The 27,286-nt window shown below is 42.8% G+C and overlaps 1 protein-coding gene across 4 annotated transcripts; it reads left to right on the top strand.

Annotated features, from left to right (window-relative positions):
* Positions 1-1,386: 1,386 nt before the first annotated feature.
* LOC124153049 lies at positions 1,387-26,792 on the top strand. 4 transcript variants are annotated; one of them, XM_046526161.2, is made up of 4 exons: positions 1,398-1,692; positions 16,449-16,541; positions 24,116-24,211; positions 25,040-26,792. In XM_046526161.2, the coding sequence occupies exons 1-4, from the start codon at positions 1,588-1,590 to the stop codon at positions 25,043-25,045; spliced, it is 300 nt and encodes a 99-aa protein (XP_046382117.1). In that variant the 5' UTR covers positions 1,398-1,587; the 3' UTR covers positions 25,046-26,792. The 4 variants fall into 4 exon arrangements, 3 of the variants coding, with proteins under 3 accessions (XP_046382116.1, XP_046382117.1, XP_046382118.1); XM_046526160.2 differs by lacking the exon at positions 25,040-26,792 and having other exon boundaries at positions 1,387-1,692; positions 24,116-24,212; XR_006863604.2 differs by lacking the exon at positions 16,449-16,541 and having other exon boundaries at positions 1,413-1,692.
* The last annotated feature ends 494 nt before the right edge of the window (positions 26,793-27,286 follow it).

Here is a 27,286-nt window from a genome sequence, read left to right as displayed (position 1 = left end):
ACACATTGTACCCATGTCGGGAATCGAACCCGGGTCTTCGGCGTGACGAGCGAACGCTTTAACTGCTAGGCTACCCGACCGCCCCTTTCACCATTTTAGTACCTTACGATCCTTCGTAAGCAAGACTTTAAAGTAACGTAGGGTCTAAAAGCATCAATCTACGGTGTAGTGCCACCCACAAGACAACGGCCGGACGATTTCTCTGGCAACAGTACCGTCCGGGTTTACGAAGGTTCGCTGAATATGTTTTTGTGTTTTGTAAGTAATTTGACAAACCAGCTGTGTGGATAAATTACAATTTCCGGGAATAGATTTAAAAATGCTTCCAACCTTTAATAGTATAGGCGACTATGGTGTATATTAGATACATATGGTAGCACGTAGTCAGGTCGGAGGTCTTAGGTCAGGTGGAGTTGAGCATCGTTAGTTGAGGGTAGTTGGATGGGTGGTCGTGTATATATTACGGCAGCTTGACTCTTCATGAGAGTATCTCCGAAATATATCTCTATTAACCCAGCAGTGAATGCGCACCCGATACGATGAGATGATGATGTGACTGTTAACCTTGGAGTACCTCACAAGTAGCTTGGATGGTATATTCCCCATGGAGCTGAGAATGAAAATCGAGTTCACATTGATCCATTGACCGGCGTTACAATGATGTACCTCCATGAGTATTCTCTTGAGTGGAATTTGACATGTTAAAAGTGTACATATTTCTTTTTATTATTTGTGGTAGATTTATACATGTACGTGTGACTTTGTATCAGATGTTTTCCATCAGCTGACTAACTATAACTGCCTTCTGATCAAAACAAACGATATATTCCGACAAAATGTTCATGAAATGTCAAATCTGGCGTTATAGCTAACGCTGCGTTAAAGACTCTCTTAAGACTCTGGTTTAATCCTCAGTGAAGTCGACTAGAAAAATAGAAAAACGATGCCCTATTACTATCAAAACGTATCTATGAATTGTCGTGACATGCAGCGTTACCTCTACACAGTATATCTGTATATCAATGAAGAACATGTATGATTGAAACCTATTACATGCTCATGTAAAAACTCTTCTTCCGGCAAGGATGATACGGCAGCAAAATACAATGTTTAAACATATCGAAAAAAAAGAATTTGTCTCCGATAAACTTTTCATAACACCTAACGAACAAAGGTCCTAATGAATGGCATATGTCACCTCCAGATGTGCACTGGAAAAACGACACCACGCCAGGAGGGGATTATGTGCACATGAATAAGACGATAATTCTTTGCATAGTCTATTATTGACTTTACCTACAGTTGTATTGAAAGTGATATCCCAAATCCAGCCAGCGTGTTAGTTTATGACCCAATGACACCACCAAATAAGGTACAGAGCGAAGGGAGTAGAGCCGGCCGCGGAGCAACATCAATTAGTATGTTTGTCTCCGGGACGACAAACAACAAAGCGGTAAACACAAGGAATGATCCGAGTCGTCTGCTCCCTGCCAGCAGACGATACATTGTCGGGGCAGCGAGAGGTGTACCACGTCCGTCGTCAATTTCTCAAGCTAGTCCTTAGTTCGTGGTCCAAGATGGGTTGTAATGGCAGCAAAAGTACTCAGACGCAGTCGTCAACTGGACAGCAGCCTACGAGCGATGCTAAACAGGAGCAGACGACAGAGGAGCAGACGAACAACGCTGCAGGGGGTACGTTAATCAGTGAGGGTCAATCACACAGTGGTGTTAGTCTCGGGTGCTCTCAGCATGAGTAGGCCAGTTGTGCTGGCGATACTTGAGACGTACTAATTATTGGTAGCTATACCTAAACGTGGCCACACATTGACGTTAGGGTTTCAAAAAACAAAAAAGGTACCCGACTAAATCACATTTCTTGTAGTATCTGAATGATCACCTGTCTGTATGTCATCCGTATATAGATGTTTATGTAGGTATTATTTCCTCCAACCTAATACTAAACATCTTAAAGAACCTGATTTAATACAGTAAACTACGTTTGTAACGAACACGCTTATAACGAACTGACGGATATAACGAACTAACTTTTTTTGTCCCGACTATTTCCTGTAGTATATGCTTATAACGAATTACGGTTATAACGAACTAAAATTAGTGTAAGATTTAGTTCGTTATAACCGTAGTTCACTGTATCTGTTTATTATCGTTGACTGTGCTGTGGATAATATACGGCAGATAATAAATACAGTGTGGAGCTAAACGATACAATTCCATAGTCTTAGTACTTGCTATTTCGTTTCTGTTATTTAAAAAACCATAGCAGAAGTGAATAGTTATGTTTCAAAGTACAGTCATTGCATGCGGACAATCTATCCGTCAATGTTCTGAACATCATCGGTGAATAAGATCGGGACAATGTCTAGTCCGCATGAAGGTGTACAATCAGTTCGAGTGTCGTGTTCCGTCGGCAGTGGCTCATTGCATCACCCGTCACATAACCCGTCGGCCTCAACACGCCCGTTTATTGTTTCTTCGCATGACATGTAGCAATGCCACCGGTTTGTTTCGCCATGTACATAAACCACCGAATGTTGCATTGTCGCGTCAATAACGTATTGACTCAAGGAGTGTGAAATGTCCTATGAACTATATACAAATGAGACATATTGACATGATGGAATGTACATACGTTCGACTTTTGTTCGAAACGACATATTTTATTTCTACGAAAGGGTCAGAGAACACGTTAAGAGTAATACTCTTGTACAGTATCAAAAGACTGTGTAGCTGTCCTGAAATTGAGATTGTCGAATGTTCGTTCTACGGCTGTTTCTTGAACACCGAAACACTGGCAACTGGTTAAGGCACAGGGCTCTGGTTCACAAACCATTTTAGCGCTAAGTCCGTCTATCGTAAGTCTGTGGTAAAGTATGGGAGTGACGAAAGTCGCAAAGTTAAAATTGCTTTGTGGAGCGGGGGCCCGGCCATGGTTTATTGCACTGTATGAAACTTTGAGCTTATTGGCCGGAAGGAGCTTTGGAAACATGGTCGTATAAGCACGTGCGGTGTAGATGATTGTTTGTTTACCTAATTACTAGTGAACAAGTGAACATTACTAGTGTTGTAACATATTCATTACTTTAGGTAAATGATGCCTTTATTGGTCCCGTTACAACGTGCATGTGTAATCTATGGCCAGAACAAACTGATTAATTGCATAGCGAAATTACAACCAATGAGTGAATGAGTGAGTTGGGTTTAACGCCGCTTTCAACAATATTCCAGTTATATCGCGGCGTGTCAGCTGAATGTGGGAGGAAAGGCCGAAGTGATGCAGGTCTTAGACGTTTACCACTTCGGTGAAACCCACGAGCACGGGTATGGTGCTGACAAACCTAGAAACATAAAAGGGTCGAACCGGGATTCGAACCCACAATCATAGGTTTCTGGCGTGCCCAAGGGACGCAACTCTGCACAGCGAATCGCGGCGCCTTAGACGACTGGGCCACTCGTGCCCCCCTACAACCAATGGTTCAGAAGAGTTAAAGTCTTGGTTAAATTATTTTATTTATGTTATTGGGATTAGTGTCCAATATGACTGAGGCATTGGCGATGTGAAGTGTACATTAAAAACATCTCTCACTCTCTCTACCAACACAACCATTTCTTGTTTCATTGTTTTAATGCTAATCACATATGAATAACTATTGAAGAGCGTTTTCACCATAAATGCACTTTTGTGGACTATGTAGCATAAAAATACCTTCAAGATATGTCTTAAAGCAGATTAATGAACAGTTGAAAAATGCTTCATTGTCGTATGGTGAGATTACATTAAGGTTGTAAGTAACTGGCGTTATGTAATACGGGAACTGCATTTGTGTTCTCCGGTTCATTAACCAATGGTATGACTTCATGGAGTCGATCATTAATATATAGGGGGTTACAGTATAACCGTGTGGAGTAGGACAGTAGGACAACATATTAGTCATATCAACGCTCATTAGGTATTAAATCCTTCCTTTCGGTGGGCCTTCAAGATATGAGGGTGGAGAGATCTGCTATTGCCTAGCAACCAGTAAGAGGATAAGAAACCAGAGTACCAGTTGGTCCACTGCCACATTTAATTGGCCAATCTTCTAACAACCGTCAGCTTACATAGGTCACTGGTAGGTGGGAAGGTCATGCCGAGTTAGGTCATGCCTAGGAATATAATCATATGGTCTTCACGACTCATTAGGGGGCCCGGGTGGCCCAGTCGTCTAAGATTCGCTGTGCAGAGTTGCGTCCCTTGGGAACGCCAGAAACCTATGATTGTGGGTTCGAATCCAGGTTCGCCCTGATTATGTTTCTAGGTTTGTCAGCACCATACCCGTGCTCGTGGGTTTCACCGAAGTGGTAAACGTCTGAGACCTACATCACTTCGGTCTTCACTCCCACATTAAGCTGACACGCCGCGATATAACTGTAATATTGTTGAAAGCGACGTTAAACAAAACTCACTCAATCACGACTCATTAACACCCTTCCCTGTGTAATATGAATCGAGCGTGTCGATAGCTTTCAATTTGAATACATTATGTTGCAAATAATCTCATATATTGATAAATAGTGTGTCACAAATGATAATGAATCCGTGTTAATAATTAAGATATTCAAGTTAGATATGTTGCATTCATATGAATGTTGATAGATTATCCCTCTTCTTCTACCAGCTAAATTGTTCTCATGACAATGGTGTTTGTATTTTATCGATTCTCACACACAGAATTAGATAGGTCGTTCTGATCGTCAATCCAACTGGATAATATTCTTGATAAAAAGGGATCCTCCTCAATTATTGAAATTCCTTTGGTAAAGGATCACCAGCGTCATATTTCATCAGACTTGTTGTTGGGTCACTGTATGCTACAAAGCGCTCGGTTATTTGTTAAATTATGCTTGAATTATTGATGTCCCATGCTAACGATCAAACGTAGAGGTGGGCTCTCGCTAAGTCTATCGTTAATTGTTAATACTTAATTACGGAGCCACACAAATGTGACTGGGAATCGATCCCCATGTTGATGGACCATTGGTACAGACAAGAGAACCTTATATCACAGTGTCACTCATTACTGTACCGTTGTGTTTCCTCCCTATTGTGGTGGGGAGCTGGATGCAGTGATGCCATTCATGGTTGCCTCATCATGCCATGGATACAATCATCATGGCAATGACTACTTGTTGAAGTGTGAAAATAGACCGATTATCAACCTAACCGCTTCACAAATATTAACGAACTATGACAATAACGCTACAGATTGTGTGTGCACATTTCATACATCATAAGGTTTATGTGACTCAACATTTGTATAAAACAGATTTATTTGGTGCAACCAAGTCATATAATATTGAAAAGTGAGTGAGTGAGTATGGTTTTACGCCGCTTTTAGCAATATTCCAGCAATATCCAGTGGGGGACACCAGAAAGGGGCTTCACACAATGTACCCATATCGGGAAACGAACCCGGGTCTTCGGCGTGACGAGCGAACGCTTTAACCACTAGGCTACCCGACCGCCCCTTGAAAAGGGAAATATTTGACTTAACGTGACTTGTATGATTGAGTGAGTATGATTTCACACCGCTTTTAGCAATATTCCAGCAATATCATGGCGGGGGACACCAGAAATGGGTTTCACCCATGTCGGGAATCGAACCCGGGCTTTCGGCGTGACGAGCGAACGCTTTAACCACTAGCCTACCCGACCGCCCCTGACTTGTATGAAACTAAGAAGTGTCAGTGTGACACTATCAAGTTTCAACGGACTGAGAGAAATATATGGATACTCAAACATGCCATCAGGAGGTGCTACACGCTTAAAGAGGATTTGATTTACACCACTGCTTCATGTGTAGTGTTATCTCTCATACCGCATTGTCATATATGTACCAACACGCCCATCCGCTATGCAAGGCAGACAACCCCTTTAAACACGCCACGAAGACCTGGTATATATTAAATGGGTTAATGACCTGCTTCGGATCATTTATTACTGACTGAGCTTTACTTTTGTGGAAATGTCAAGTGTATTTCCAATTCTACACACTGAACCGCAGTGCGTTTGAAAACCTAATCCCTGCTTTTAGTTCACATCAAACGAGTCTGTTATCGTCAAATGAGTTTCTAAAGGAACGTAATTAAAATATGGCTGTGGTTCAATATGCGGATTGCGACACGCGAATTTGGATAGTCGTTAAATAAATATGAACGTAGGGTTACTCTTATAAATTATATTCAGTTTTGACATGAGCCTCTTGACGGTTGGTTATATTTAGTCATATTTCTTTGCAGTGTTTGCCACCACCTGCATGACCTTATCCGACACTCATTGTGGCCCAGCGGGCAGTTAAACTCGTGAAGGTCTAGGCAGTTTTACAGCGAAATTCTTCTTACACTTCGCGTTTAAATATTTCCGTCTTTAATATCCCTACTTCTCTCCTTCCAAAGCTGTGGGATCATATATATACATGTTGGTTTTTATTTCTGGGAGACACATCCATATACCATCAATACAATGAATGTTTTTATCGATTTTGAACAGCCTCAAAGTACGTGATTTTTTTAAAGCTGAACGGACTGGTTATTCCACTGAAAGCGAATCGAAGCTGTCACGCACTGCAATGAAGACCATCTTTAAAAGACTTTAGTTGGGATGAATTTGCGTTGCGTTGCGTTGCGTTGCGTTGCGTGCGTAGCGTCGCGTCGCGTCGCGTTACATTGCGCCGCGTTACATTGCGTTGCGTCGCGTTACGTTGCGTTGCGTTCCGTTTAAGCGTCTTATTCCAATTGGGTAGTAGGGTAGCCTTGTGGTTAAAGAATCCGCTCGTCACACCGAAGACCCGGGTTCAATTCCACACGTGGGTACATACTCACTCACTTATGCCAAGTAATACATTATTAGCCGACAACGATGCAGGAAAATATCTTTTTTACCCCGATATTCCCAACTGACAGGAATATAATTGGCATAGTTTGAGTTTGTTTTTTCCAATGTCACATGAAAGTTAGAAAACTTAAAACTTAAAATTAACATATATATATATCTTATACACCTGTACGTGAAGGTTCGCGATCAACATTTATAAGTTTAAATTGTCGAGATCATATTTCAAAGTGTATTATTTTTTCTTTATTTCTAAACATTGATGTCATTATGTATAGTATTTGCACAGCCGTACCCTGTCTAGACAAATAGAAAGTATTCATGTAATACCAACCGGTTTTCATTCTGTGATGTTTTTGGACCGGCATTAGCATTTGTTGGTTATAAATCCACGTATTAATGCCCCAACAATTCCCTAATCTCCGACACAAACAATGCAGTGTGTACTAGGGTATAGAGTAGCACGTCGTCCCAATATTCAGCCTCTCGCCAAAACTTAAACTATTTAATATGACGGCTGGATTTCAGAAACGCGTGATGTTCTATAAACCTGTAGATTCCTACAGTAAACAGCGCCCCCTGTGTGTATGATGTTGTCATGGTAACGAAGGAGGTGTTGGTCTACTTAAATACCTGTAACTACCTTCACATCATTAATATGTGTCAGCGAGCGTTATAAGACCATAGAAACTACACAAAGATAACACGGAATGCCTATGGTCCGTTTATGGTAATAAGATTTTGAACAAAAGATTTCTCGTACAACACAGCGAAATGAAAATATTTTAGTTTCAATAAAAGGCATGATAATTCCTTTTTTTCACAAAGCTAGTTTCCATATAACGAGATAAAGTCCACTCGCAATCGTATTTCGCCAAGACGCTGATTAGTGCTCATACAACAATATTATGTATACATCCGTGGCATAATACGGCATATACCCCAGTACAATAATAAAAAGGTAATTTCTCCGACTCCATGACAACACAGTCATGGTACCATAGTCCTGGTAAAAGTCACGCGTCAATTTCAGTTAATAACCGGCGTTATAAGCGGCCGGACACGGTGACCACGGGTCATATAGAAACATGTTGTTTGTTGATGATGTTGTATTGTTCCCCGGGTAGTTATTGTGAGTACATTATGTTTACCCGAATAAGCACGGGTTTACACAGAGCGTTAGGACTAGGTATTAGCAGGGATCAGGGTGGAGCATTGATGAGCTTAACGCGGTCACTGGGTAGCAGGCACGCGAAGGAAACATGGCTTGCTGGTTATAACAAGGGTCCATCGGGAGTGCCACGATTGTCATTGTTTCCCTTACAAATGGTATATGAAACTCTACATCTACAAAGCCTGCTACATCGGAGGATATGGGACTTGGTACGTGCCACATCGGTGGCGCAATTTCTTAATCGAGTCAATGTTTACACAATCGTTTTACTTGGTATAACAAATACGGTTGCTATGGAACCACACTATTTTCAGTGACGTCCATTGTTTCCTCGGTGTCCTTATCACTGTAACAATATGCAATGCGCTGATCAAAACATAGTACTTGGTTATGCACATTTTTTTTGCAAAGGTCATAGTTTAGGTGATAACCTTCCGCTGTTAAATTTTCTACGCATAAACATCTGTAATTGTTTTGTTTAACGGAGGAATTTATCTGTAGCACCTCTTTCAAGGGGTGCGTTGCAAAGCGCCAATCGCTTGCAAGCGATGTAGAGCGATTCGCCTTACAACAGTGCGCTTACTGTCAGCCCCTTGCAAGCGAAACATCGCTGGCTAAGGTCGCTTCGTTCTCAAACGAAAATGGCGGCTGACTTTGACAGCGGAACAAGAAATTCTCGACCAGATCAACGAGGAAATGAGCAACGGCAGCTAACACCCCATCATCCTCAGTCTGCTCCACATCTTCAAAGTAGTCAGCTCGTCATCGAGCCTCTTCTACTACGTTCATCATTACGTCAAGGCAACCAAGCGGTAGTTGCGCCGCCATTTTGGAAGAGTGGGCAAGCGCTCCCAACTGTTGCAGACCCCGCGATGAGCGATTAATTTGCTTTCTCTTAGCGATTCGTGGCTTGCAACGCTCCCAAGGTGTAGTCGTACTGTTGTGAGACATAAATAACGTCACGCTATGTCGTCGTTATACAACCGATGCCGTCATATGTTTCAATGACAACTGAACCCGCCGTGTTAGTTTGTTTGCTTGTTATTTAACGCCACACTCATCAATATTCCAGCTATATGACGGCGGTATGTAGATAATCGAGTCTGGACCAGACAATCCATCGATCTATGCAATTGGGATACGATGACATGCATCAACCAAGTCAGCGAGCCTGATAACCCGATCCCGTTAGTCTCCTCTTACGACAAGCATAGTCGCCTTTTACGACAAGCATGGGTTGCTGAAGACCTATTTAAACCGTGTTAGTAGAATGTTTAGATACAGCGAGCAAATCAGTCAAACGAAATATATAATGGTGGCAAAATTAATTTCACCTTGCCAAATGACACAATTTTCACATTTGGGACGTAATATTCGAGATGCTGGTGTCAAAGTACACTTCCAGACTTCGAATTCCTATGAACAACGTTTCTCAATGTCAGATTGCGACACGTTCGTTCAACAATGTGTTCACTATCACCCTGTTATCGTATCCCAATTGCGTAGATCGATGCTCATGATGTCAATCACCGAATTGCCTGTTCCAGACTCGATTATTTACAAACTGCCGTCATATAGCTGGAATACTGCGGAGTGCGGCGTTAAACAACAAACAAACAAACAAACAAAGGCCGCTATCACAACCCACGCATTATCACCTGCTGTTACTTCAATACATCAGTCTATTTTCAAACACATATACAGAGTTCGTTTCCGTCTTATAAAGCAGTCTAAAAACACGCTGTCCTTGAAGACACACATTGTATATGTGTGCATGAAAGACATTCAGCCATCACCACTGGTGCCGGTATTGGTGACGTCACGGCCCGTGGAGCTCTGAGTAAAGGGTTCACACAGGCGTGTTGGGGGTCAGTAAGCTTGCCTTGTTTGTTGGGGATTGCGGCTGTCACCAAGAGGATATTACTAAATTGGCATCGATGGCGTGGTCCATAATACCGAAGTGGTCGGAAACATGCTCGACATGACCATTGATTCCCCGCGTGGGATGACTTGGCGGGAATCGGTGCAAAGCCAGGAAGTGCCATAGCTGCCACATCACTATTGGAGAAAAGGAATGACGTGACAAGTCAGTAAGTTGGGTTGATCGCCGCTTTGAACAGTGGTGCAGTTATATGAGCGTGTCAGCTTAATGTTTGGGAAAGGCCAAAGTGATGCAGGATGCGGATGTGTACCACTATCGTCAAATAAAGGAGACAAAAAAACTTTCTATAATCATAAGGACTCTCTGTTCAAAGGGTCCAATGTGCCAATCCGACTGCATCATTAGCATGTTTTAATGAATCACTATTAAAAACAGGTGTCAAATAGGTTCAGGGGCATGCGGAAGTATTCCGTCAGTGTTTACGTCATTTCAAGAATACAGTCTCGTGAAAATACGAACATGAACGTCAGTTTGGCGGTCATGTGACCGACCTGTCGTCCAATGGAAAAGCCGCATATCGTGTAAAGTTCACATTAAAACATTATAAGGATTGGCCAGGTTGTCGATACATATCTCCATGTTAAACATTTAAATCGAATTTGGAAACACACGGGTATCAACTGAAATATGTCAGGGTTGCTGGGTGTGGGTACGGTAATAAGGGCTGCTGAGTGTTGGTACGGTAACTAGGTTACTAGGGGTGCTGAGTGTAACTAGGTAACTAGGGTTTCTGAGTGTTGGTACGGTAACTACGGTTACTGGTTGTGGCTGCTGTAACTAGGATTTCTGGGTGTTCGTACGTGCTAGGTTGCTGGGTGAGGTTGCGGTAACTAGGGGTGCTGGGTGTGGATACGGTAACTAGGGTTACTGGGTGAGGGTACGGTAACTAGGGCTGCTGGGTGTGGGTACGGAAACTAGGCATGCTGGGTGTGGATACGGCAACTAGGGTTGTTGAGTGAGGGTACGGTAACTAGGGCTGCTGGATGTGGATACGGTAACTAGATATGCTGAGTGTGGGTACGGTAACTAGGGCTGCTGGGTGTGGATACGGTAACTAGATATGCTGAGTGTCAGTTTGGCGGTCATGTGACCGACCTGTCGTCCAATGGAAAAGCCGCATATCGTGTAAAGTTCACATTAAAACATTATAAGGATTGGCCAGGTTGTCGATACATATCTCCATGTTAAACATTTAAATCGAATTTGGAAACACACGGGTATCAACTGAAATATGTCAGGGTTGCTGGGTGTGGGTACGGTAATAAGGGCTGCTGAGTGTTAGTACGGTAACTAGGTTACTAGGGGTGCTGAGTGTAACTAGGTAACTAGGGTTTCTGAGTGTTGGTACGGTAACTACGGTTACTGGTTGTGGCTGCTGTAACTAGGGTTTCTGGGTGTTAGTACGTGCTAGGTTGCTGGGTGAGGTTGCGGTTACTAGGGTTGCTGGGTGTGGATACGGTAACTAGGGTTACTGGGTGAGGGTACGGTAACTAGGGCTGCTGGATGTGGATACGGTAACTAGATATGCTGAGTGTGGGTACGGTAACTAGGGCTGCTTGGTGTGGATACGGTAACTAGATATGCTGAGTGTGGGTACGGTAACTAGGGCTGCTGAGTGTGGGTACGGTAACTAGGGTTGCTGGGTGAGGGTACGGTAACTAGGGCTGCTGGGTGTGGGTACGGAAACTAGGCATGCTGGGTGTGGATACGGTAACTAGGGTTGCTGAGTGTGGGTACGGTAACAAGGGCTGCTGGGCTCGGGTACCGTCACGAGCTGGTGATTATGCATCCCCCTGCGTCTCAGTGTCCGGAGGTGTGGGGTTGCTACAGACAGGAGTGCCGACCAACTCCTACATTATTAACGTTAATCACTATCGCTCCGTGAGACTTACTCGTTCATATAGATGAAATGATCTGTAAAACATTCAGCATTATGTCTATAATCCCTACACGTAGCAACAACATCAACAACATTGTAACAACACTTACGTGAAGGGGATTTGCTAGTATTTAATGCCAAATAATACCGGTTTTTAATCTTGAGTGTGAGTGGATGTTCCATGTCCCCTGCTACTGCTGATTTCATACTTAAGGCTTTTTATTATATTTTCCTGGGAGTGTATGAAGACAGAAACTCGTTTTGGCCATTTTATTGTTTACAAGATATGTGAGTGCCATGTATAATTTGGATACGTAACTGGTAACATAAGCAACACTCTAACCTGTTACATGTTAACGGTGTTATAATGGACGTTATAATTTACACAGCGACATCGCTAGAACTGTAATGTTTGTTTGTTTGTTTGTTGTTTAAGGTCGCATTAAGCACTATCCCACCTATATGACGACGGCTGTAAATAATCGAGTCTGGACCAGACAATCCAATAATTGATACCATGAGCATCGATCCACCTAATTGGGATACGATGACATGCATCAACCAAATCAGCGAACCTGACCACCCGATCCCGTGAGTCGCCTCTTACGACAAGTATGGTCGCCTTTAACAACAGGGGGCACGGGTGGCCCAGTCGTCTAAGGCGCCGCGATTCGCTGTGCAGAGTTGCGTCCCTTGGGCACGCCAGAAATCTATGATTATGGGTTCGAATCCCGGTTCGCCCCGATTATGTTTCTAGGTTTGTCAGCCCCATACCCGTGATCGTTGGTTTCACCGAAGTGGTAAACGCCTGAGACCTGCATCACTTCGGGCTTTCCTCCCACATTAAGCTGACACGCCGTAATGTAACTGAAATACTGTTAAAAGCGGCGTTAAACCCAACTCACCCACACTCACTTTTACAACAAGCATGGGTTGCTGAAGACCTATTCTAACTCGGATCTTCACGGGTGACAACTGTATTGAAAAGATTGATCATTAGTTATTTTAGTAGGTACTGCACGATATAAATAGGATACATGTTCATGTCACAATTTCACATGTTGTATTTCGGGATTACGCTAAGTAAAGTACGTATTTTACTACTTAGCGAATAGTCTATCCAGGATTCGAACCCACACTTACTCAGAAAGGCTACCCCAAATATGACAAATATTACTCCTTTCTATCAAGGTATTGTCTATTGATACATGTTTTCGAAAAATTACATTTGTTTAGGCTTAACCTGAACGAATACGAGCAAACAAATAAACATTTGAAGCATAGTAAACAGGCAGCTAGGCATCACACGTGGCCCCTACTGCGTTCGTGGGCTTACTTACCCACCACAGGCAAATCCAGAGGGACCCCTCACGCACCCGCCCCTCTTTTGAAAACCAAATGCAGTATGTTGTAGTCAGTAAAATTATCTGGATATTTTGATATTTTGGACCCTCTCTTTTTTAAAATGCCGGCTCCGCCCTTGCCCACCCACCAACCACCCAAGCCAGGGTGGAGTAAAAGACATCGCCCTTGCCCAACCACCCACCCACCACCCCAGCCAGGGTGGGGTACGAGACACCGCCCTTGCCCAACCACCCACCCACCACCCCAGCCAGGGTGGGGTACGAGACACCGCCCTTGCCCATCCACCCACATACCACCCCAGCCAGGGTGGGGTACGAGACACCGCCCTTGCCCAACCAACCACATACCATCCCAGCCAGGTGTGGGGTACGAGACACCGCCCTTGCCCAACCAACCACCATCCCAGCCAGGGTGGGGTACGAGACACCGCCCTTGCCCACCCACCCACCACCTCAGCCAGGGTGGGGTACGAGACACCGCCCTTGCCCACGCACGCACCACCTCAGCCAGGGTGGGGTACGAGACACCGCCCTTGCCCACGCAGGCACCACCCCAGCCAGGGTTTGGTACGAGACACTTGAGATTGGCTGTTGACGAGGCTATGAGATAAATATATAACAGACACCCCACGAACATCGGTTGTAAACTAGAGTGCAGATCTACTTCATGTTGAGAGTATTGCTTACTTCACGTAGGCGATTTATTCATATGTTGTCTGTATCCGTGGTTGCCGTCACCAGTAGCTGTCACTCCTGGTGTACATGACAGTCACGTGTGCCTATCGATGCTACAGACGTGATTATAGAGGAGGTGGTGATCAAATATTGACTTGAGCTTTACTTGCTCATGCATTTGGTTTCCAAAAGGTGGGGCCTGGGCCCTCTTGCCCCCTCCCCCCACCTCCTCCCTCTCTGGGTCAGACTGTGATTACAGTTATATAAGCGAACGTGCTTGTCATTCTGTGTCTGTGAATCAGTTGTGTCTAAATCAGGCCCACAAGTCACTGTGTAGAGTTATGTCCCTTATGTGTCACACGATCCGATGATCATTGGTTCGAATCTCAGATCAACCCTTATGATCATTGTTTGTCAGCACCATACCCGTGAACGCGGTTACCCAAAAGTAGTAAACGTCTGGCGTGCATCATGTTGGTTTTCCCCACATAACACGCCATCTTATAACTGTAATACTATTAACACGCAACCCACTAACTCTAACAAAACTAGATTCCAATGCCTCAATTGGGTCAGATGTATCCTCTCTCTGTGGATACATTCATTTCCTTGGTGTGTCCTCTAATTGACCACGAAGAACTTGCCAATGTCAGTCAACGGAATCACTAAATACATAATACATTAGGTGTACTTAGTTTCGCCTAGCAACTTATTCGGTCCATCTGAACCTAAGCCCATCCCAGCTCCCTACGATAACACAACAACACGTATCTGTAAAACCATTACGCCTATATGTTGCCCCGGGCCAGGTGAGCTAACACTAATATGGAGACGAATATGCCTGATACGAACTTCAAGAGAAGTATGAACACATTTACGTATAATGTGTAATCAATAAAGTCGTCAAAGCATGGAGGGCAATGGGTGTGTTCCTTTGCAATCATGGGGGTATATCTACCGCTGATCTTGTGCAGTCATAAAAAAAACTCGCTCGCGTTAATCTGCGTGGGTTGATAACATCATCATTGAATAAACAGCTGTCGAGGCAGGTGGTATTAATATCAACTATTCCCAGAAATAAGAATTAAATCAGCGTTACAACATGTTGTGTTGTGCAGTGGAAGGCGACGTTCACGGGTCTACCTTTCGTCTTTTCTACTCCACTGGAAATTAAACGATTATTCGGGAACTAAACATGATTCTCTTCCTATGACATAATGGGGAACTAAACGTGATTCTCTTTATATGACATGTGGGGAACTAAACGTGATTCTCTTTATATGACATGTGAGGAACTAAACGTGATTCTCTTTATATGACATATGGGGAACTAAACGTGATTCTCTTTATATGACATGTGGGAACTAAACATGATTCTCTTTATATGACATGTGGGGAACTAAACGTGATTCTCTTAAGATGACATGTGGGGAACTAAACGTGATTCTCTTCTTAATGAAAAATAAAGAAATTATGCAAGGTCTATGACCACGAATGCAGGAACGAATAACTGACTATAGGAGCAAGTACACACTTAACGTTTCTAAGGGCCACGTATATTGTCCCATCTAGTTTATACCAAGACCACGAATATTGGTCCAACGACGGTGTAGCAAGTCCCAAAGGATTTTTATTGTCTATCTCTAATCATGAAACCGATAACATATTACTCGAGGGTGCTAAACTTTGTCTTCTGATATTCTGCTGGGGGCACAGTTCGCTTAATAAACAGTTAATCCTAGCAAGCTGCTACGAATGCAACAAAGCATTTACAATTATTGACCTGTGTTCGCCGCTTTATAGCCATGCTGTTGTGTACATGCTAATAAACATTAATCTAGTGTTTCTAGTGTGTCATATGAACGAACGGAAAATGCTATATATTCTTAACTTGCTGTATATTAACAGCGAACCGAGAGTATGGAAGCCCTGTTGAGAAGTGTGCCTTTTAATGAAGTTTTCCTTTCGTTCATGCACGATTTCCCAAATATGCATTCCAATGTTATAATTGTCATTGAGGCTAAAAGATTAGATTTATAAAGAAATAATTCATTAATTTTATTCTCAAATGTAATTGATTCCGACAAAGGAATGCATACTCTTAAAAATACTTTGCCTTTTTGTGGAATCATCTAGTTTGAAATGCCAAGTTTATTTTCACACAAGCCTGATCACTCGTGTTGTGCAGGGGCGGATCCATCATTTTTAAAAGGGAGGGGTCCAAAATATCAAAATCCTCTCTTAGTCAATTTTAATGTCCACAAAATACTACATTTGGTTTAAAGGGGGAGGGGCTCCTGACCTCCCATCTAGATCCGCCTGTGTTGTAGGTTGTAGGCGGTGCGTTGGTATGGATAACAATGAGATGGTTCCACAAAGTGTTATATATATTACTGCTTAATACTATGTAGTTAATATCTTGTAGTTATTCGTCAGTAGTATTAGATGTGTGACTTACCCATGTAACAATGCTTTACATTACTTCCTCTTTCTCTTCATCTGAACCTTTGCCTCTGCTCATCTAGATCAGCCTGCTACAGAAACCAACACAGATAACACAGATAACACAGATACCAACACAGAACAAACAACGACAGAACAAACACAGGAGAACACAGGTGAGGTCACGTGATGTCAACAGTCATGTGATGTGGTCACGTGTGCACTACACTTGTCTCTGTAATTCATGTCATGTTTTTAACACTTTTTGTAACACTATAACCTCGATAACAAACTAATGATCCACATCTTAATGTGTCTCATGAATAGTCGTTTTCAATCAAATTAAAGGAAAAAGGTCATAAAATGTTCCACCTGGATTTCACTGTCGTGTACGGTTCATGTCTGATTTAGTATGGTGCCTTCAGAGGGGTGGCCTTCTCTGCTTTGTGATCAGCACCACGCCATTGAGTTAGGTATATATTGAACACGTCCCATTTTAATTCTGGAAACCCATTTATCCAGAAACTCTCCGTGCTTTGACTAGTCTCGGTCAAAGGTATTCACAAAATTCAATGTCCTGTTTTCATGGGAATGTTCTTAGAAAGTACAAATGAAAAACAAATTTAAACTTTGTTGCCCATGAGTATGCCCATGGGCGAGAATATTTTCCTTTGCTCAAAACTCATGTTTTGTTTTGCAAATACATAAAGGTGTTTCTGCAAGTATCATGACACATAATTCTACTCATTTTAACTTAATTCCACTATTTCATAGCGATATTAAAATATTTCGCCAATGAGACTGGCCAAAGCACGGATACCTTCTGGACAAATGGGTTTCCAGAATTCAAATGGGGCGTATTATTTTATTTCAGGCATGTTACAGATACTAATTAAGCACACAACAATACTACCATTTCTTGTGTATAGTGGAAGAATACAGAGCCACCGGTACTTCCGGGTCCCGTGTTTCCAATATTAGCTATGTATTACGGGACTCGTACTGGTGGCAAGGCAAACATGATCAGTCCATGACTGGAGTAAATGAATGGCGTGTGTCCTGTGTTGTCATGCATGGTGATATAGCTCAGAGGCTATTCAGCTTCACTGCTTTATTCCCCGCGAGGATATGCTCTCCAATTACATTTGTCAGTAAGCTGAAATAAGGCCCGTGTTATTCTGTGTTGTTTGTGAGGTTAATATGCTATTTCGTGATGTCTTTAGCGCGTAGTATGTGAATAAATGCAATCATGAGTCGACATGGCGTGAAGGCGGAATGACATTGCGACAGGTACAAGAACGATGCTTCCGGTCTTCATTGTTTGTATTTTTAGTCTTTTTTTCGGAGGGTTAATTGATATGTTCTGAGCCTCATGCATGCTTCATCCATGAGTTACTCACAAACAGGTGATATGCAAATTGCATCTCAAGGCACGTGAGGCTTCCAATCTCACCGTACACAGTAATGACAGTGAAGTGTGAATTTTCAAGTGTATATACTTTCTTTTGCCTGGTAGTTAGGACGGAATTGCGTAACAGTGACATCTTTTATTGCTGACATTACATGGGGCCATCCATTGACACTAGGGTCTACTGACCAAATTGTTTCGCTGTGACCAGTCAGTAAAATAATATAAGCAGGGGTCTGTTGGCCAGTGCAAAACAGACAAACTTTAAGGAACGTGCATTGATCAAGTACTTGCAGAAAATGGGAAAACTCCAAAGGGAAAACACCAACAGCCATCCATGAAGATATGAGTACAACACTAGAGAAGGATTACCCTTCCCACGCCACCCCAAAGAAGTGGGCAGCAGAGTTAAGGCGTGGCAGAGAGAGCCTGAAAGGCCTGAGACGTCAGCAACACCAGATAGGATCCAGAGAATCCACGAGGAGGCAATGACCGACCAGCGAATGTCCGAGCTCATAGAGCTAGTTCAGTAGGAATTTCCCGGGAGAGTGTACGTTCCATTATCACAGAAACATTGGCAATGAAGTGTCCGTATTGTTGCCAGATACCAGAATTTTGCAACTGTTAAAGACGCACCAAACACACTATGCCTCGTGATAACCTAGCCCCGTTTGCATAGGATCCAAACAGGTTGTTGTAACGTATTGTGACTAGTTCCAGCCTGACATCACCACCACCAAAGAAGGCAAAGAATGCCCCATCATGATGCTGCCCTCTTGAGTCATTGATGAATCAAATTAAGACTGTGAGACGTTGGAAGCTGTGAAAATGTGTGCTCTTCCATAAGGAGAATGCGCCAGTGCACAAAACAGTCATTACGATAGCTACACTCCAGGATTGTGGGTTTACTACCACCTTATTCTCCTGATCTGGCTCCGTCCGTCTTGCTCCCAAACTCGACAAAAGATCAGGCAGGGACCCATTTCGAGTCGCACGATGACGTTATAGCAGTTTGGGAGGGGGGACTTTTTGGACAACCAAGGAAAGGACCTGGGATAAAATCCCTCAACATCTTTGACAATAGTGTTTCAATGTGGCCGAGGATTATGTTGACAAATAAATCATTTTATAGCCTTTAGGTCAAGGCTCAGAACTTATCCACCACTCCTGTTGTGTAAGCAGAGGGACATTATCGAAGGCAGATTTCGTTGATTAGTGTACCACACCTTATCAACTGATTTCAATAATAGGAAATGCCTATTGGACTGAGATCGTAGGAACCATTAATTCATTTGGTGTGATGTCACCCACAAGCATAACACAGATACCGAAATAGGAATGTTCGAACTATATATCGCATTAATATTGCGCATATTGTATAATTGAAGTGTCATGTATCAGTACGTGACTTAGATGACATTAAACCTGAGATAGGTAGCTTGGCTCGACAAAGCTAAGCTTGAGATTAGTGTGTTATACATGTTCCGTGTTTGAGTGTTGTGTGCTATTCCGCTATTGAAGCAGGGTAGGTGTGAAACAGAATGGCGTGCAAGCACCACGTTATCTCGAACTACTGTCGGATGTAGCCAGCTTATTCTAACCCGATAGAGTTAAGAACGTATTACAGATATATACACATCTGATGTGGATCCAGCGCAAACATGCAGATACATCTGATGCACTGACGTGATGTCGAAAATTATGCGGTTTTCTTTTTACATCCTCTGGAGTTACATTGGCATTTAGTGTAACAACTAGGTACTACCAGTTTCTACCCATTGTCTGACAGTGTCGCCATACCTTCAACTAGGTGCTAACAGCTTCTACCCATTGTCTTCCAGTGTCGCTATACCTTCAACTAGGTGCTACCAGCTTTACACATTGTCTGACAGTGTCGCCTTACCTTCAACAAGGTGCTACCAGTTTTCACCCATTGTCTGACAGTGTCGCTATACCTGCAGCTAGGTGCTACCAGTTTCCACCCATTGTCTGACAGTGTCGCTATACCTGCAGCTAGGTGCTACCAGTTTCCACCCATTTTCTGACAGTGTCGCTATACCTGCAGCTAGGTGCTACCAGCTTCTACCCATTGTCCGACAGTGTTGTTATACCTGCAGCTAGGTTCTAACAGCTTCTACCCATTGTCTGACAGTGTCGCTATACCTGCAGCTAGGTGCTACCAGTTTCCACCCATTGTCTGACAGTGTCGCTATACCTGCAGCTAGGTGCTACCAGCTTCTACCCATTGTCCGACAGTGTTGTTATACCTGCAGCTAGGTTCTAACAGCTTCTACCCATTGTCTGACAGTGTCGCTATAGCTGCAGCTAGGTGCTACCAGATTCTGCCAATTGTCTGACAGTGTCGCTATACCTGCAGCTAGGTGCTACATGCTTCTATCCATGCCATTGTCTGACTGGGTTGCTATACCTGCAGCTAGGTGCTACAAGCTTCTATCCATGCCATTGTCTGACAGTATCGCTATACCTGCAGCTAAGTGCTACCCGCCTCCACACATTGTGCGACAATGTTGCTATACCACCAACTAGTTACGACAAGCCACTACCAACTGTGTGACATGTATGGTGCTAGGTGCTACCATCTTTATCAGTCGTGGGATAGTGTTGCTATCGCCTACTACAAGTGTTGCAAGGAGGAGCTATCAGCCTCATCCCATCGTGTAACAGTGACCTGCAACTAGACCATTACGCATACGCCCACCATCTGGTCATTCAATGGATGAGTGGGTCATTTAAGTGCATGGTACTGTACACAAAAAAGATGAGCACCAGCATAAAACCTACACACAAATTTTGACCCTAAGCTGAGGAGCAGCCAGCCGTACCGTTCGGTCTGAACACTGGTCCTCGGACTATTACGTTCCTTGGTGTTCGTTACTTTTGGGAAAGTATTTTTCGTTTCTAACAAAATATGAAATTGTGAGTGGATCATCGGAAACGTATCGAGGTATCCTTATTTCGAGACAAGAGGAGCGCTGATACTAGACCATTGTGCTGATAGCCAGTCTGTAGGTTTCAAACAGTTAAACGGTAATAGACGATAATTCGAGTTAAATGAGTTCGTGTTAGGGAACTATTTTTTACAAATGTATGCCTGCGCAGAGCTTCGGATTACTGGAGTGCATTTAACTAAGAAGTAAACAAATCCCACTCGTCGTTTATTTCTCATATGAGATATCAACGTTACGTACAGCCTCTTGAATGATGTTATAAGAAAGTACACGCTTTAAAACTATTTATCCGTATTTAAAAAATGATGACTCCCTGAATAGAATCCGATCACGGCAATGTGGACAAGTCCATTCTATGAACAGGGGGTTAGATTCGGTTTTCCCAGTATATTTTCACACTTTTCACGTCGTTTATCTGGACCTTTTCTCCCAATTCCGATTTCCATATCTCTCCAATGTTGTATGCGATCGTTCAGCCATTGCTACATCTATTGGGAACAACTCACTAGACGCTTCCCTCTCAAAAATAACGTCGTCCAATGTACGACGTCATCACTTTGCGAGCGCATGTTTGAATTTCCAGAAATGACTTCATGATAGAACAACGTTTTCTCGTGAAATACACCTCGCTTCGTTCTTCATTGTTCTTTGCGATTTATACCGTAGCTATCTTAAAAAGTTAAATCTCTGTGTGTTGCTTGGCTTTTGTTTGAACCTGACAGAGAATGTAGTTCAACCGAGCCATGACAAATTGTCTGCCACGTGGCGTCTTATGAGCCGTTGTTCAGTTAAACTCAAGGTAGAGATTTCACAGAGTTCGTGATGGAAGACAAACCATGCCCTGTTTCACTGGTACAGTCACGTGTGGGGCGGCCGAGACATCCTAGTTACGTGTAAACACATCTCGTGCTATGGTTACATGGCGACCAGATGGTCTTCCGATGTCACACGACCATTATACATAGCAGGATTATATAACCTCTTTAAGAAAACCCGAACATGGATAACTATCGTCAGGTAACTCGAGCACTCGCAACCCCAGTGGTTACTATTGGCCGATATTGTTTAATCCTGCAGTGAATTTCTTCAGACTTGTTTGCTTGGAGATAAAGGTTGTTTTTTTCACATTCATTACAAACGGTCTCCCTGGCGTGTGGTTTGGACGAACCCGTTGCTATGTAAGCAGACTCTTTGGGCTCTTGGATAAACAAAACATTCTCAACACTTCAACACAGTATTAATGAATGTATCGTTTACAAAAATCAATAGCAACGTGGAACCCATGTATAACTCACAAACAAGCAAACGGTGTGAATACTACTCAATGATTTATACAGATACTGTGAGGATGGCGGCTGCAGATGGCGAGCTGTGGGATTGTCAAGGTTTTATGTTCTGGGTTGTGCACGACACGGAGTTTCATACTCCACTAAGACTTCTACAGTCTACATAGCTGGGACAAGAACAATGCGACGAGATGTGTGTTATTAGTGCCACACGTTCTAAGTAGAGTTGGGCGGTCGGGTAGCCTATTGGTTAAAGCGTTCGCTCGTCACGCCGAAGACCCGGGTTCGATTCCCGACATGGGTAGATTGTGTGAAGCCCATTTCTGTGACATTGCTGTGATATTGCAGGAATATTGCTAAAAGCGGCGTAAAACCATACTCACTCTCTCACTTACTCTAATTAGAGTTTGTTTGTTTGTTTGTTGTGTAACGCCACACTCAGCAATATTCCCGCTATATGACGGCGGTCGGTAAATAATCGAGTCTGGACCAGACAATCCAGTGATTGACATTATGAGCATCGATCCATGCAATGGGGATACGATGACATGCATCAACCAAGTCAGCGAGCCTGACCACCCGATCCCTATATTCACCTCTTACGACAATCATAGACGGCTTTTACGGCAAGCATTTGTTGCTGAAGAGCTTTTCTATCCCGATTCTTCACGGGTCCGTTGTAATCAGAGAAAAGATGGTATAGGAAGGTACACAAAACATCCGGGAGCTGGTTGGTCGCAAGTCATTCCTTAATAGATAAAACATACAGAAAGTAAACATACCAAAAAATTCCATCGTTTTCAACTTTTTTTGTTAAGACGTAAACAACAAACGGACATATTCAGGCGTTCTGCCAGTTTTCATCTTCTGAATGTGTGAATACCCTGCGTAACATGCGACTCTGAAAATGTTAAACAATGCGTTAAACATATGCTACACATGTTTAGCTTAAACGTGTTCAGGATTTCTTTGAAACCTAAACGAAACAAGGTTTTGTTGCGTCAGTAAACGCGAAAAAAACTTTCCATATTCATACGAAATCTCTGTCAAAAGCAGAATCGATTGTACGATTCCGACTATATCTTAAGCATGTTTTTATGAATCACTATCAAAAAGTGATGAAACCAGGTGTTCGCGAAAAGGTGAGCGTATCCTGCCATACCAGTGCCACCCGTCACAAACACATGCAAAGCCAAGTCAATTGTTCAGTGATTGACCTCATAAGCATGGATCCACGCAGTTGGTATACGATATCATGCATCAACCAAGACAGCGAGGTTGAATATTGCTAAAAGCGGCGCAAAACCATATTCACTCACTCCCTGCAACGCATTATCTATAGAAGGTACAGGGAATATATATAAACCTGACGAGTCAATACTTTTACACATGACCATTGAGAGTGAGAACTTATATATACCTACAAACACGACAAATGAGTTTAGATAAAAAAAACTCGCTCATTCTAAAACCATACTGGAGCGAATGCAAACCATGGCCACTCACTGTACAACGAGGAGCATGGGTGGCTCAGTCGTCTAAGGCGCCGCGATTTGCTGTGCAGAGTTGCGTCCCTTGGACACGCCAGAAACCTATGATTGTGGGTTCGAATCCCGGTTCGCCCCGATTATGTTTCTAGGTTTGTCAGCACCATACCCGTGGCCGTGGGTTTCACCAAAGTGGTAAACGTCTAAGACCTGCATCACTTCGGGCTTTCCTCCAAAATCAAGCTGACAAGCCGTCACGGTGATATAACTGTAATACTGTTAAAAGCGGCGATAAACCCAACTCACTCAGACTCATCATTGCATCATTGTCTGTTTCTTGTATATTGTGGGGTTACTGTGCAGAGTTGCGTCCCTTAGGCATGGCCGGAACCTGTTGTCATACCTAACTCGTACCTATTATGTTTCTTGGTTTGTGAGCACTTGTGACCGTGAGTTTCACCAAAGTAGTGAACGTCTGAGACACGCATCACTTTGTGCTTTCATCCTCCATCCAAGTGACACGTCGTAATATGACTGAAATAATGTCAGCCAAACTAACAAACTCACTCACCATTTTAAAATATTTTTTTCATTTCGCAGGTGGCAAATCAGAACAAACTGCCAATCAAGAGACTGCCGAACAAGAAGCATAAACAATATCTATTAGTTTTTCCAACTGCTGATGCCATTACGAAGGTACGTTCTTCCAAGTATGGTTTCCTGTTTGTTGTTTAACGCCGCATTTAGTAATTTCCCAGCAATATGACGGCGGTCGGTAAATAATCAAGTCTGGACCAGACAACCCAGTGATTGATATCATGAGCATCCATCCACACTATTGGGATACGATGACATGCATCAACCAAGTCAGCGAGCCTGACCACCCGATCCCGTTAGTCGCCTCTTACGACAAGCATAGTCGCCTTTTTTGACCAGCATGGGTTGCTGAAAACCCATTCCATCCCGGATCTTCACGGGTCTCTTCCAGGTATACGACAGATAGGCAAGACAGATCGATAACAAACTATTTCCCGAGTCTTCTAGTGGACATATGCCACATCAACAATCTGTTATTGTCTGCGTATTGGTTTAAAATATCTCTATTCAATTTCAATTACAATCACTGTCAACCTGCCTGATTTCATTAGAAATGATAGGTAGAATACATGCACTTGGAACTCTACTCTTGGATCATGGACTGATAGGGGGCACGGGTGGCCCAGTCGTCTAAGGCGTCGCGATTCGCTGTGCAGAGTTGCGTCCCTTGGGCACGCCAGACACCTATGATTGTGGGTTCGAATCCCGGTTCGCCCCGATTATGTTTCTGGGTTTGTCAGCACCATATCCGTGCTCGTTGGTTTCACCGAAGTGGTAAACGTCTGAGACCTGATACACTTCGGGTTTTCCTCCCACATTAAGCTGACACGCCGTGATATAACTGTAATACTGTTAAAAGCGGCGTTAAACCCAACTCACTCACTCACTCATGGATTGATAAACTGAATTAATGTCTTTATATTCCAGGAATAAACCCAGCCTCCGGAATGGCATCAGTATGTTATCAATTATCTGTGATATATGACGGACTTCTCAGCATTACTGGAATCAAAGAGGACTCTCTTGCTAAATGACGTCATCAGTCCCGTGCCACGCTCAAGACCATTCCATCCATTTATCTGTTCCTCAACATGATCAGGCAATAACTCTCTTCACTTTCATTTCCTGATTTCAAAACATATATGCCTCGTGTAAATAAACTGTTTTAGATTCCAAAGGTCAGCTACCTTGCATGAGAACAATATATACACGGAGACCAGCACAAAGGCTTGGTCTACTAGATAAGTGCAATGCGGCAAGCTAGGCTGGTTCTTGCAATAACGAATCACAGGCACCCGACTCCATAATAATACATGTATTCATTTTCGTACTCATATTTTCACTGTTATAAGACCAATTTGTGAAAATAAATTTACAAAATCAAAAAAATCATAAATTTTTATTTCAATTTTGTTTATATAGTGTAAATATCTTTAATAGTGTAAATGTGAGGGTTTCATAGAAAACAATATTATCAAGGAGTCAGATGCACGTTCAACAAACAGTCAACTCGGAATATATCAAAGTTTCGGCGACATTTCTCAATTACTTATTTACTTTTATTCTGTACTAACTAACAATAGCTTCAGTTGATGCCATTGCTGGTATTAAAACATATGTCGCGGCGATGTCCCATCAATCCGAATGCGATATATTTGGAGTTGACAGTTAGTTCTCTAACCTACACACGTTTTTCTATTGGTTTTTGTCCAATGGCTCAACGCTGTTCGGTTGTAGGGAATATAAAGTAGTTAGATAAATATTGTTAGTCAACTGTTGGATGTTTGTTCCTCGCATAATCTGAAATATGACATATCTAATCCGTCCATTTAGATGTGATTCTCACGACAGCGTTGAATTTTATTTCAGCCAAGAAGCATTTAAATTTACATATGCAAGTAATACGTTGCTTTAAGTTAGACAAAATTTCACTTGAAAATTATATTCGTTGTACAGTGAACCACTGAAGTCATTACTGATACAGTCACATCCCTTTAGTCAAAACCCTCGTAATGCGGAATCCCCACTTTACGGACAGTTGCCGTTTATTATTAATAGAACAGTATTACTATATACACTTTATTCGTTATTTAACTGTGTACGGCACATCCGCATTATATGGCTGCAATTATATTGTAGGTCTTTAGATGCTTCAGGGGCGATGGGGTAGCCTAGTGGTTAAAGCGTTCCTTGGTCACGCTGAAGACCCGGGTTCGATTCCCCACATGGGTACAATGTGTGAAGCCCATTTCTGGTTCCCCCGAAGTGATATGGCTTGAATAAAACCACACTCCACACTCCATCACCAGATTGCTTCAGTATTGTTTCCTTGGCAACGTGCAACATTTACACGTGATTGTTTCCAATCCTTGTATATGTATAAACGCAATGTCTTCGTGTTGCTAGGAAAGTTGATAAAATTGTTTAATGAAATATAACTAAACCTACAAGCAGCATTATTTGTGAGTCCAAACGTCTAACAGCATGCATAGTCTCAAGGTGAGGGTTTAGGTATTTCGTCTCTTAACTGAAGACTGCTGTGAAAAAATATATCTTTCGTATACTGTTTGACTATATATATACTTGTGACACATGTTAATACTAGCTACATGCTGGCGAGGACGTTTGCGTATTATTTGTATATTATCTTTATAACTCCAAAATAAAATATTGCGATCTACAAATGAGTTGTATTTATTTGCTACCATTGGACAACTGGCATATAAGCGCATTTGGCTTTAAGGTAACATCGTCAAGGAGTTCGGATTAACGCTACTGTCAAAGGTATTACAGATGTACCATGGAGTATTCAGCCACCTTGGTGACACCCACAAGTACGGGTGTGAATCCGAGTGAGTTGTTTTAACGACGCTTTGAACAGGATCTCGGTTCTATCACGGCGTGTCAGTTTGATATGGAAGGATGCGGATCCTCAGCATATTGGTGAAACCCACGAGAGTGCTGTCAACCCTGAGGAAAATAATCAGTGCGAATGCGGTACGCGAACCCGCGATAACAGGACTCGGCTGGTATATACTAGCACAACATCGACTGTTGTATACAAGCACAATATCGACTGGTGTATGGTAGCACAACATCGACTGTTGTATACTAGCACAATGTCGACTGGTGTATGGTAGCACAACATCGGCTGGTGTATACTAGCACAACATC

Source organism: Haliotis rufescens, unplaced genomic scaffold (genome assembly GCF_023055435.1).
Source record: "Haliotis rufescens isolate VD_foot unplaced genomic scaffold, xgHalRufe1.0.p SCAF_2, whole genome shotgun sequence".
Classification (NCBI taxonomy): domain Eukaryota; kingdom Metazoa; phylum Mollusca; class Gastropoda; order Lepetellida; family Haliotidae; genus Haliotis; species Haliotis rufescens.
This window is presented reverse-complemented; position numbering and strand designations above follow the sequence as displayed.

Coding starts and splice junctions, on each gene's coding strand:
- LOC124153049 (XM_046526160.2), top strand. CDS start 1,467: ATGATCCGAGTCGTCTGCTCCCTGCCAGCAGACGATACATTGTCGGGG. Junction 1,693..16,448: donor GACGAACAACGCTGCAGGGG/GTACGTTAATCA, acceptor CTGCTCATCTAG/ATCAGCCTGCTACAGAAACC. Junction 16,542..24,115: donor ACAAACACAGGAGAACACAG/GTGAGGTCACGT, acceptor TTCATTTCGCAG/GTGGCAAATCAGAACAAACT.